The 12,446-nt window shown below is 35.3% G+C and overlaps 2 protein-coding genes across 3 annotated transcripts; both read left to right on the top strand.

The window, feature by feature from the left end:
- Positions 2,056-5,906, top strand: LOC18611328 (growth-regulating factor 1). 2 transcript variants are annotated; one of them, XM_018114227.1, is made up of 5 exons: positions 2,056-2,761; positions 3,294-3,518; positions 4,041-4,398; positions 4,785-4,903; positions 5,021-5,906. In XM_018114227.1, exons 1-5 carry the CDS (start codon positions 2,335-2,337, stop codon positions 5,638-5,640), a joined length of 1,749 nt encoding a protein of 582 aa, XP_017969716.1. In that variant the 5' UTR covers positions 2,056-2,334; the 3' UTR covers positions 5,641-5,906. The 2 variants fall into 2 exon arrangements, with proteins under 2 accessions (XP_017969716.1, XP_017969715.1); XM_018114226.1 differs by having other exon boundaries at positions 4,785-5,906.
- Positions 10,555-11,560, top strand: LOC18611326. Its single transcript, XM_018120264.1, has one exon. It carries the CDS (start codon positions 10,906-10,908, stop codon positions 11,428-11,430), a length of 525 nt encoding a protein of 174 aa, XP_017975753.1. The 5' UTR covers positions 10,555-10,905; the 3' UTR covers positions 11,431-11,560.

Below are 12,446 nucleotides of genomic sequence, written 5' to 3'. Positions count from 1 at the left end.
GTCCTGTTCGTTGAAACTCAACTCCAAAAGTAGTATGGGTTTTTTTTTTTGAAAAAAAGGGCCAAAATAGTGTGTAATCAATAGTAGCTCAAGTAGGAATTTAAGGTGAAACTTTATTCTTCTTTTTTTTTTATATATATTTTTTAAATTGGACTTAACTACGAAGCGTACCTTTCTGAGATATTTGCATGCTCGCCACTTGTCGGTTGCAATTAAAAACCTTTAACAGAACAAGGCCAGGGAATTCAACTGCGTTGAAACCTGATTGGCTATGACTCTAACGAAGCCATAACTATTTCATAACTCTCAAGTGTTTTGCCGGTTCAGCGCTTGTTAATCTCAATCTCCATCTCAAATCTCTGGCCTGCTACCCTGGGAAAACATATATGGCTCAAACTTAGCAAATGATAGGCACAGACGCACAGTATCACAGAAAAAAAAATTTAGATTTTAATTAAATTTATTTTTAAAAAAAATTATGAGAAGTATAAGAAAAATCTTTGACACAGTCACGAGCAAGTTAGAAAAATAGATAAATTAGCAAAAAGAAAGGACAAAACCAAGTTTGACGGTTAATGCGCTGGAGATGGCGATAAAAAGAAACAAGGAAGGTGGGGCAAAAGGCAGACAGCAGTAAACCAAGTGATGAGATAAAAAGTAAGAGCATTACATCGATTTTGGGCATATTTTTTCAAAGTTAGATCCTCCAGATTAATGTTTGATAATATGAAACCATATATACAGTACCTAGAATAAATGGTTTCTAAAGTTAGATTAAGGTTGGGAAAAGAACCAGCTCAACAACTCTTTCAAAGACATCCTGGGCAGAAAGGTTCTTTGAAAAATTTAGCTTAAGAGATGTAAGTAGAGTGTGTGGGGCTTTTAAGTCCACGTGATTACCCTACAGACCCGTAATAATCAACTCTCGACTTTATGCAAATAAATGCCATCAGTTGCAAATCCCATCCCATGTAAGAGATTTGGGGTTTATTACAATAATGGAGGGAGGGGGGAGGGGCATCTTAGAGAGGAATTAGGGGGTGGGGCCACGTGGCAATTGCTTCTTTGTTCATGCAAGCACACGCCACTGACCTTGCCTCCCAGGCTGACAGATATCTCCCTCAAATGTGAAATCTCTAGAAGAGCTATTTTCCCTGGAAAAGACCGGATTTTAACTCAAACGGACACTTGCCCTTCCACCAAAGGACAAGATACCCTATTTAAAAAAAAGAAAAAAGCCCAAGGGAAATTCTATTAACAAGTATAACTATATTTACGCTCGAACTGACGTTAATGCCCTTCTGCAACCCATTTGAAAGGTCCCAACCCATTCTCAAATTGAAACCCAATTAAAATGAAAGTCCTTTTGCAGAGGTTGGAACCTGAAAACTTGGAATACTACTAACATTCATATTAAAAAGAAGTACTTATTAAAAGAAATAAGTACAAAAAGAAATACACTGTTTGTCATGTTTGCTGTCATTCCAATATGAAATTCAGAACTTCAATAAATTCCTAGCTAAATCACAAATCAGACATATACATTGTTGAATATGAATGAAGAATCCTAATTAATACTACTATTCTTTTTTTTCCAATTTTTTTATACATGCATGTGAAGAAGCATAAGGGGAGAGAGGAGAAAATAATGTCCTGCCTTTGATAGTAAGATTCCTTAAATAGGGATAAAATGTTAATATATATATATATATTTTTTATTTCTAGGTTTTGATAGATGAGATTAATAGGCTTCAATAGTGGTCAAACACTAAACTATTTTTAGATGTCATTGCTTCACCATATAGTTAAGATTTGATAGGCAACACAAGAAATTTGCCTTTGTCATTTACTTCCAACAGTTGTGATCCTAAGTAAGAATCAACTTAAAAAGGATCCAAAAAATAAATAGAAAAATCTAAAGTCCCCCTTATAGTACAAGGAGAATTTTGTAACTTTGACCTTTCCTTTGAAAACAACTGAGGCTTTCTTTTCACTATGGAAAAAAACATGGATAAATATGTGCTAGCATGTCTTAGATGTGGAGAGCGTGTTTGGTTGTTCGGTCGTACTATATCCTTGTCTGCTCCCTTCCCTCTCAGTTTCAACTCTTTCTTTTATCTCTCTCCAATTATTTTTTGTTTTTCCATCACAAAGATCACTGAAAATCAGCTCTGAACAGTGAAACATAACCCACACACATACACAACACCCTTTTAAGATGCGCCTCTCTTTTTCTGTCTTCAAACACTTGTTATTCAAAGCTTCAAGTTTCAACTCTTCCTTGTCATCAACTCATGCTTTTTAGAGGCTGTTTGGATTGGTTCTGTCTCCAATATGGATTTTGGGGTTCTGGGTTTGGAGGGTATTGTGGGCCCTGATAATGGAGCTCCATTTCAAACTCAACTTCCTCCACCACCACTCCTCTCAGCTGAGGCCAAGCCTAAGCTTCTTGGATCTGGGTTTACCAAGCAAGAAAGATCTTCTGACTCAGCTGAAGATCACTGTAAAAGTTCTAAGTTACCAAGAACTGATGATTTACCAACCCCAAAGACAATGCCTTTGCACCAAGGCACTCCTTTGTTGAGATCTAATTCTTTGGTCTCAGCCGATACTAGCCACCAGGAGCATATGCTAAGCTTCTCTTCACTCAAATCTGAAGTTCCTTTTATCAGCAAAGATGTTGGCTTTGTGGAGAGAAGTACACAAAACAGTGGCTTTTCTTACTATCAACATACACCGTCTACATACACTAGAAATGCAGGTAATTTTTTTGTGTTCTGGTTTGTAACACTTTTGTTTTTGGGTAAAAAAAAATTGGTACTTTGTGGTTGGCTTTGGTTTCTGATTTTTGTGAGATTGGGATTTGGGAAATGTGCCTTCAGGTATAAGAGATTTAGGCACACGCTTTGTGCAGAAAATAGGGTTGCTGAAATTATCAAGTAGATTTATTTCTCTACAGTTGTGAGGGTCTTTCCATGGGCTTTTATTATGAATTTTAAGTTTTTGAGTCTTGTCAAGTAGAACATAAGGTTTTTTCCTCTTACAAACTTGGTGTTGTTACATTTGGTTTCGGCAAAAAAATTACATTATTTCTTGATATCTGTTAAACAGAAGGGGAAGAAAGGTTGGAAGGAATCAGCAATCTATCAGATATAAGACTTTGGTCTTTTTTCTTTGTCTTTTCTTGTTGTTCTTTACTTTTACTTTGGAAAATAGTTGAGAAAAAAAATTTATTGCGTATGTTGCTTCAATAAATATTCCAGGCGAGTTAACCCTTCAATGTCTTGTTTCAGGTTATGGTTCTGGAAGCTTGAATGCAAGCATGCATGGTCCTCTTACTGGGGTTAGAGGACCTTTTACTCCGTCTCAGTGGATTGAGCTAGAACATCAGGCATTGATCTACAAGTACATCACGGCTAATGTGCCTGTACCTTCCAATTTGCTCATCGCCCTCAAGAAGACCCTCTACCCTTACGGCTTGTCCAGCTCATCTGCTGGATCCTTGCCTCCCAATTCTTGTACGTTCCTTCTCTTTTTGAAAACAGATACTCGAAGAATAATTATATTTATCGTAAGACATGATTTTCTTGGGTCCCTTCTTTGTTATTAGTATGTTGTCGGTTTTCTATTTGGGTTTTATTTGATCTTTTGGGGGTAGCTGCTGGTGTTTTTCTTGGTGCATAAATGTGTTGAAAATGAACTTTTCACTTGATGCTGGCAGGTGGTGTCTGTTGAATGGTAGAGTAGATTTTTATAATTCCATATGTAGATAGTGGATACTGTATTACTTTGCTGCTTGTAACAGGGAATTTTGGATTTTGCGGTTATGTCTTCAGTTTTTGCTGTAATCTCAAAGTTTTCTGTTTATCTTTGGTAGAAAGTTTTATCCAAAACCGGGATATCACAAATTAAAAGTAAATTTAACTAAAAAGTAACACTGGTTTTGATGTTAAATCTTTCCTTTTCCTTTTTCCTTTTTCGCCTGCTTGTCTTTATTATTGATCATTGCGTGTTTTTTTCTGTTTAAAAATTATATGTAGTGGGATGGGGTTCTTTTCATCTGGGGTATGCCAGCAACACTGACCCTGAGCCAGGGAGGTGTCGTCGAACAGATGGAAAGAAATGGCGGTGCTCCCGGGATGCTGTTGCCGACCAAAAGTATTGTGAAAGGCACATAAACAGGGGCCGCCATCGTTCAAGAAAGCCTGTGGAAGGCCAGACTGGCCATGCCGCCTCTGGGACCACTAATTCAAAGGTGGTGCCGATGTCTTCCTCCATGTCAGCATCGGTGATAACCAGTGGTGGTGCATCCAACAGCCTCGCAATTGCTCAGCAGCACCAGTTGAAAAACTTGCAATCTGGTGCTGCCAATCCTTCTGCTGACACCCTGGTCAACAGGTAAAAATATACTTTGCATATTTGAGATTGCTTTATCTGTTTACATTCTTGTTTTTCCTTTAGTGATATTTAGGATGATATTGCTTTGAACAGTTTGTATGCATATACTTTCTGTTTCTTTCTCTTTACTTTAAAGTAGACCCCGTTATTTCATCTTTACTTAGGTGATAGTGACAACACCTTGTAGTTGGGACTTAGGATTCTCTTTCTTGGAGTTTTTCATTATTATTATAGCATTCTGTTGTTAGGACTTTGATTAATTGGATATATTAAAAATTAAGTGGAGGCTTGGAGTTCTACTTTTCATTTTTCTTTCCATATATATTTTTTGAATCTTTAGTTATGTTCATTGTGGTTCTGTTCTCAACATTTCTACTATTTCTTAGGTTGTTCCTAAACAAAGAGGACGTGCATGGCAGAGTACAAGATCCACGGGGCCTCTCCATGATGTCTTCCTCCACCAACCTGAAATCTAACGGCTCTACATTTACTGTTACGAAACAAGGTATCCCATTTGCAGAATCCTCTCAATCAGTTTTTGGTCATGTAGCCTCTGATTCACTCGTTAATCCCTCGCATAGAAGCTCTTACATAAATTCTAAAGAGTATGGTGCATTCCTAGACTTCAGTAATCAAGAAACCCAAGACGAAAACCCTCTTCGCCAATTCATTGATGACTGGCCTAAGGATCAATCTAGTCGTTCTATTATTACTTGGCCAGAAGAGTTAAAATCAGACTGGACTCAGCTCTCAATGTCTATTCCTATGGCATCTTCAGAGTTCTCATCATCGTCGTCTTCACCGGCGCAAGAGAAACTTGCCCTTTCACCTCTTAGGCTATCTCGAGAGTTTGATCCAATCCAAATGGGTTTAGGAGTGAACAGTGATATCAGTGACCAGAACCATAAACAAGCTAACTGGATACCGATCTCTTGGGGAAGTTCAATGGGAGGTCCTTTAGGAGAGGTCCTAACCCACACCACAAGCAATGTGGGTAGCTGCAAGAACTCATCAGCACTTAGCCTCTTATCTGAAGGGTGGGATGGGAGCCCACAGTTAGGTTCTTCCCCTACAGGTGTGTTGCAGAAGGCACCTTTTGGTTCACTTTCAAATAGCAGTTCAGGAAGCAGTCCTATAGCTGAGAACAAGAAGCCCCATGGTGGTGGCAGCCTCTGTGATGATGTGCTTGGCTCCACTCTTGTAAGCTCTGCCTCGATTCCTTCTGTAATCCGAAGCTTATAAATTAAGCTAGAACAGAAGAAATTGTGGAAGAAAACTGAGCCTGGAGCAGGTTCAATCGAAGAAGCTTGAAGAACTGTTTATCTAATTAATTTTCTTTTCATCTTTGTCCTCTGTAACTTATTGTTCTTTAATTTTACAAAGTAGGAACTTGACTATATCGAATTTTATAGATATTGAACGCTATAGCTCATGTGGTTTTCTGGGTGTATCTATAGTTTGTGACTTGAAGTTATTTGTGGTCTGATTAAATTGTCTCATTACATTCAGATGGATTTTGGCCTTGAATATTGTTTGAAAGTGCAGCTTATCTTCTTCCAATTATAGGTACTGAACTTTGCAATTCTTGGAGGCCTTCAAGAACAACAATAATACGGGCTAGATTGAGGTTGAGTACAAGCTGGACCCCATTAACAGGAAAAGTGGGGTCAAGGCTGGTCAATGATAGTGCTGAAACTTCCATCATCACAATATATATGGATAACTTCCAAAACACATATTGATCATTGACTCTGTTGGGTCACTGTGTTGCAGAACCTCTTCCCATCCTTTCCAGTTGGTAGATTGCTAGCATTGTTGAGATCACTGAAGAAGATGAGGATGGAGTTTCCTGGACTCCAGGCAGGAGGCACGTTTGTGGCCTGCCCTCCCGGCAAACAGAGCAACTGCTCCCCACTGAGCTGATTGGCCCATTGCCTCAGAGTGGAGCAGCTACTTTCCCTGGCTTGACCTTGAGTCATGATAAATTCAAACATGGGGCCAACTCTCTGAATAAACATTTTTGTGCTGGGTCCAATAACTGGGGCTCAAGATGGACCCCAAAAATATCTGAAAGTTTTTAATATGATTGAACCAAGAAAGAATCCAACAATAGTAAGAAAAAAATACTTGGTACTATTATTTGTTGTACAGTACAACCCTACCTCAGCCAAGTAATATAGTCATTTTGACTGAAAGTTTGTTTTTGTTACTGGCGAGGGGCCTTGTTAAGTACAAGGAAAGCGTAAAGTGGATTGTTAATGAATTGAAACCCAATTTCATTGGTTGAGTCACAAATACAATGGGGGAAATATTTTTCAGAATGTTGATTTTGTGGCTGTATTGCAGACTGCAATCACCAATGAAGGGAGTGAAACTGGAGGAGAAATACTGAAAACTGAAAAAATGTGCAGAATGAAACTGCTTTTCAATTTTCAGTCTCTCAGAACGCATCCCAGATTCTGCAAAACAAATATCCTTTTGTCTGCAGCCTGTTTGCAAACAAACCTGGGTATAAAAATAGCCTGGAATCTAAAACAGAAGTAAAATTCCCTGCAAGATTTTGTGATTCAGCTGTTCTGTTAACTCTCATAGAAAAGAACAGGGCCTACTGCTGTTAAAAACTGAACTTGGCTCGTTTTCTGCCGTAGATATTTGGATCTGGGCTTTGATAGTTGATACAGATGTGAGTCTATTGCGCCGTGAAATACATGCTAGTACATATGTTAAATCAAAAGTGTGGCTAAATACCTACAATCCCATGGTCCCAAACCCAAGGCCTGAGAAAAGAAAGAGCTGGAGGACCCCTCCTTTTATCTGTGGAATGCATGTTGTTACCTTTGCAGGGCAGTGACAACCAGGAGTGAAAGCAACTGTTGGAGAAAACAGTGGCTCCCTGGAAATGGCAGAAGCACAGGGTCTCTTACTTCATTAACTTGGAAACCGGCAGGCAGAGTAGAAAAACTGTTTGACCATTTTTTTATCTCCAGTGCTAGAATGTCTCCAATAACTGATCCAAGGTTTCCTGTTTCTGTATGCCAGCCGATCAATGAAAGGAAACTGCCAAAATTAAAATGTTGCTTCTTCTTTTTCCCAAAGAAATTTGTTATGTTACAATTAGTTGTACTGGAGTGGTTACTGTTCCTACTTCAATGTTATTGTACGTTGTAAGCGAGCAGGCAAAGTTAAAAAATTGTTCGTCCATTTTTCTTCTCTCCAGTGCTGGAATGTCTCCAATAACTGATCCAAGGTTTCCTTTTTCTGTATGCAAAGCCAATCAGTGAAAGCAAGCTGCCAAAATTAAAATGTTGCGTCCTCTTTTTATTTTCCTTTCCCAAAGAAATTTCGTATGTTACATTTTATTGTACTAGTGGCCGTACTTCAACTTGATGGCCTTTCTGGCTGTCTTGCATATGTCACTATCCCCAGTTTATGAAAGGAAAGAAAAACAAAAAAACCCATTCAATTTGGAGTTAGGATTCTCTGGGTCTCTACCATGCTAATATTTTGATATGAAAGAGTTTAAATTCTTGATTAAACATATTGCTAAGGTAAACAAATGCAAAGAATAATACATTTTAGTACTTTCTCATCAAGGGCAACTTCATACAGTATATTGGGCTCATCTAACTACTACCGTCTTAACTCTCAAGAACAAAGGCAGCTAGAAATGGAGGCCGAACAACAATGTCGAGCCCAAGCTAAGACTCCAACTCAAAGTTGTAAGTACAAACCCAAAGCTGTTTGGAACTCACCAACTCAGATTGTACTCCACTTTTCATGCTCGTGCTTGAAACTCAACCTTGATTAGGATTCCATTCTCATACTTACGAGCCAAACTCAGAAAAATGAGTGATGCATTTAAATTTGAGTAGATTTTGATGAAAAACTTGCTTTATGATTGAAGAAAATTGAACCCTTTTTTGGGATAATTCAATCTTTACTCAAATCACCTTTTATTTAAATTTGACCCAAAAGTTTCTTGTAAAACAATATGATTTAAATTCAAAAACCACATTCAAATTCTAATAAATTTAAATTACCTTTACCCAACTCATCTTTTATTTAAATATACCCAAACGTTTCTTTAAAAAAATTATATTTAAGTTAAAAAAACAACAATCAAATTCTAATAAATTTAAATGTGAATTGATTTGGATAAATTATTTGCAAATAATTACAGAAAAATTGTAAATATAACATAAATATGGTACTATTATTTACAATTATATTTAACTCTTTAATCCAAGAAATTCTGGGTCGAGTAATTGATGGGCATCAACATTCAGATGTCTAAAATAATGCAACATATCAATTAAGAAAAAAAAAAAAGAAAAACTTAAAAAATGAAAAAAAAAATTAAAGGGACGGAATAGTTCAAATTTTATGGGTATAATAAGGAGTCTATCATGTTCAAATTGAGCAAATCAAAACGAGAAATTAGTTTTAAAATTATCTCTAACTCTATATCTCTCTTTTAGCTTGTTTTTTAATTTTTTTAAAAGAAAAAAAAACCAATAACAATGAGGTTTGGAGGTATTATTTTTAAAATCATCTTTAACTTTATATCTTTCTTCTTTATTTTAAAAAACAAAAAAAAAATTAGGATTTTAATTAAATGACGATTGCCTTTTGTACATGCGAGAGTGAAATCCTAATTCTAAACATTTTAGGATTTTAATTAAATGACGATGTTGTCCTTCGGCTTCAAGGTCGGGAAATTCTGGGCCATAGGCCCAATATATTTCAAGAATTGTTTGACCGAGGCCTGATTGATAATGCGATCCAAGCTTTTTAAGATATAAATTTTTATTTTTAAATTATTAAAAAATTACAGACCATTTAACAAATTAATAATTTCTAATTGATTGAAATAATGAAAATTAATAAATTATCAAACCACTTTTGCATTAATGGAATAACAATTATACAATTATAGTAGTACATTTTTTCTGTTCATTGTCATCTAATTATTTGTTATTGTGTACTTGTTAAAATTAATTATTATGATAAATAGTTCTTTTATCAATTTTAATCTACTTAAATTAAAACATGGCATTACCCTTACCGGGAAAATATTCATATTCTATAAAGTCAAATATATTTTAAAAGAACATATATATTATTTTAGATATAATGATTTGAATTTTTTTTAATTATTTAATAAAATTCAAATAAGTTTTGATTTTTTTATTACTTTCAATCAAACTCTTTTATTTTTATTTGAATCAAAATAGGTTATTATGACTAACGGCTGACTAATTATTCTCAATCAAAATAATATCTGTCATCTTTATGCCATGTATTACTAACATTGAGGGTGAAACTATTACATGAATACGTACCGCATCAATATGTCATGGTAGGATCCACCATGACATGTCAGCTTACTATGTTAACATCATGTAGTATAAAAATGACAAATATGATTTTAAAGGTTTATTTAATTTAAAATAAATATAAAAAGATATTGAACACAATAAAAAATAAAAAATTATTTAAATTTTTAAAAATAATTTAAATATATTTTTAAATATTGTACTATTTACGAGTGCATTGATATGCATAACAATTTACTAATTAAAAAGATAACTTCTCCAAAAGGGGAAAAATACACGTTCAATTTCTACCCACGCTATTATGATGTAAAATGTCTATTTTGTTGACTACTTTTTCACCTTAATTCTCCAATCATATATCTTCCTTACACTTGACTCCAAAAATTTGCTGTCACCCTTACCATCAACCCAATATTTTAATCACTTTGTTCTCCAGATATTTGCTTGCCAAACTTAATTTCTAGCATCCAAGCCTCAAGTATGCAAACAAAGAAGTTGGCCAAACTTCTTCTGATGGCGACTATGCTTTGAATATAGAAAGATGACCCTTTTCATTGTACCTTAATTAATAATGAGGTGGCTTTGATTTTCAAAGACTCTGATCAGAAATCTCCTCTTTAATTAAAGCTGATCCAACTAATTTAATTAATATTCTCTGTACCGTATTCATTACTTTCTTGCCAGGTTTTGATTCATGATTCTTAACTGCGTAAACGTGCATAATAGTATATTTGTTAGCAAAGGGAAATTAAGGAACTTGTTTTTTGCTTGTTGGCTTGTCTGCGATCAAATTCTGCTCTTAACTAAAACTTAGTTTCTCTTTATTAGTTGATTACATGCTTTATATCCACCTTTACCTACCCAAAGACTGAACCACTGGGATTAGTTTGTCAGGTCAAGGCTGTTAAATTAACAAACACGCTCTTTAACTCTTTCCGCTAGATAATTGGAGCTACACATTGCAACAAACCTGGTCGATTTTTTCTTTCCTTTTCTTTACTTTCATCATCTCTTTTCTTAATTCATTTGAAAGCAAAATGGTGCTTCATATTCACGTTTTATTTGCTTGCTCTTTGGAAATATATGTCTGCCGTTAGACAGTGTGGATTGTGTGACAAGTTTATTCTCATAGCCTCTCTCTCTCTCTCTCTCTATATATATATATATATATATGAAGCAAGCAACAGCTAATGCTTCATTTCACAATAGAAAAATGAGTCGTAAAAAGGTTCATTCACAAGGAAATATACCCTTTTCCTGGGAGGACAAGCCAGGAGTCTCCAAGGTCACCCATTATGATGATCAGTGCCCTATAGTCATAGGGTTGTGTGCCCTTAACCAAACACCTTCTCCTTCTGATGCTGGTGGCTCCAAGATTTTGGTTCATGACAAGAAAGTTCCTCCTCCGCCGTGCACGATGCAGCTGGTTCCGAAGAGGAGCACTTCCGTGAAAGGCTTGAGGTGGTGGCAAGAGGACCCCTTTCTTGCGGCTTATAAGGAGTGCACCAAAGGTGGAGGAAATGGCAAGTGGTCAAGTGAAGGTAGGAAAACTGATGGCTCCAATGTAAGGAAGAAGAAGACTATTACTTTTTCATGCAAGAATTCTTGTGATGTTAGAGGTGATAATTTGGTGAGGTTATCTAATCTCCCACCTCTTCCTAAAGATAGAATTCGTGGTAGACAGGAATTTGTTTAACCACATGTACGGTTTTTTTTTTTATGTCTAAACATCTCTTTTTGTTAAGCATGCCATGTTCTCCACTACGTACTCTTCTAACTAATTAAAGCTTAATTATCAAATGTATAGTAGCATGCTGTTGAGCATATTACCAATAATTTGCATTCACATATACATATGGTTAATCAGTCTCAATCTGTGTACATAGTTTTCTTTTTCTTTTATCAAATCAAAAAGCAAATTCATACTAAAATTGGAACAAAAACTCTTATCAAACCACAACAATCAAATTTCAACAAATTTACACTTTAATTGATTATATAAGTAAAAGAATTAAAATGTCATAAAATAAGGATTTTCATGATTATAATTATTATATACTTTATTTTGGGGTGAATTGTGCAAAAGTAAAAAAAAAAAAAAATCTGACTGCAGTAAGTGTGACTGTCGCTATCTCTTCCACATTAGACAATATATAACTGAAACATGATATTCACAATTAAAGAATAGCATAATTTGTTTTCTCAAAATATATTTTAAGTCCTTGGCTGTGGATGGCTACAAAAATGTCAATGAGCAACTTAGGAATAGGTAAATTTGTGTTGGCCTGTCAAGCCTTATCCTTAACAAATTCCTGAAGGCATGTACAAGGCTGCTGTAATAAAAGCTATTGATTACAAGGAAATTCTACTCTTTTATCACGTATTAACAAGCACCTTCGTGTTGTCAAACATTGAAATCATATACTATATATGCCTAGTTTCATGGGTATTTAATTCATTGTAGAGCTTCTATAGGGAAAGATTACCCTGTTGCTTTTAACCGTAATTTTAACATCGAACATTTGATTCATTAATTGGTATATAATTTTTTTAAAAAATAAAATTCGAATCCTTCTTCTCCGAATATATATATAAAAAAATACTGTTACTTTCAGTCACGTTTTATCTTTATTTCATAAATTATATCAGTTTGATACCAAGCATTGAAAATGGAAGAGGTAAGTCAAGTTTCTAGTAAATGTCTTTGAAATT

Source organism: Theobroma cacao, chromosome 1 (genome assembly GCF_000208745.1).
Source record: "Theobroma cacao cultivar B97-61/B2 chromosome 1, Criollo_cocoa_genome_V2, whole genome shotgun sequence".
Classification (NCBI taxonomy): domain Eukaryota; kingdom Viridiplantae; phylum Streptophyta; class Magnoliopsida; order Malvales; family Malvaceae; genus Theobroma; species Theobroma cacao.
This window is presented reverse-complemented; position numbering and strand designations above follow the sequence as displayed.

Excerpts from the sequence above, each read along its gene's own strand:
- LOC18611328 (XM_018114226.1), top strand. The coding sequence starts at position 2,335 with ATGGATTTTGGGGTTCTGGGTTTGGAGGGTATTGTGGGCCCTGATAAT. Across the intron at positions 2,762-3,293 it reads TACATACACTAGAAATGCAG|GTTATGGTTCTGGAAGCTTG; the intron begins GTAATTTTTTTG and ends GTCTTGTTTCAG. Across the intron at positions 4,399-4,784 it reads GCTGACACCCTGGTCAACAG|GTTGTTCCTAAACAAAGAGG; the intron begins GTAAAAATATAC and ends ACTATTTCTTAG.
- LOC18611326 (XM_018120264.1), top strand. The coding sequence starts at position 10,906 with ATGAAGCAAGCAACAGCTAATGCTTCATTTCACAATAGAAAAATGAGT.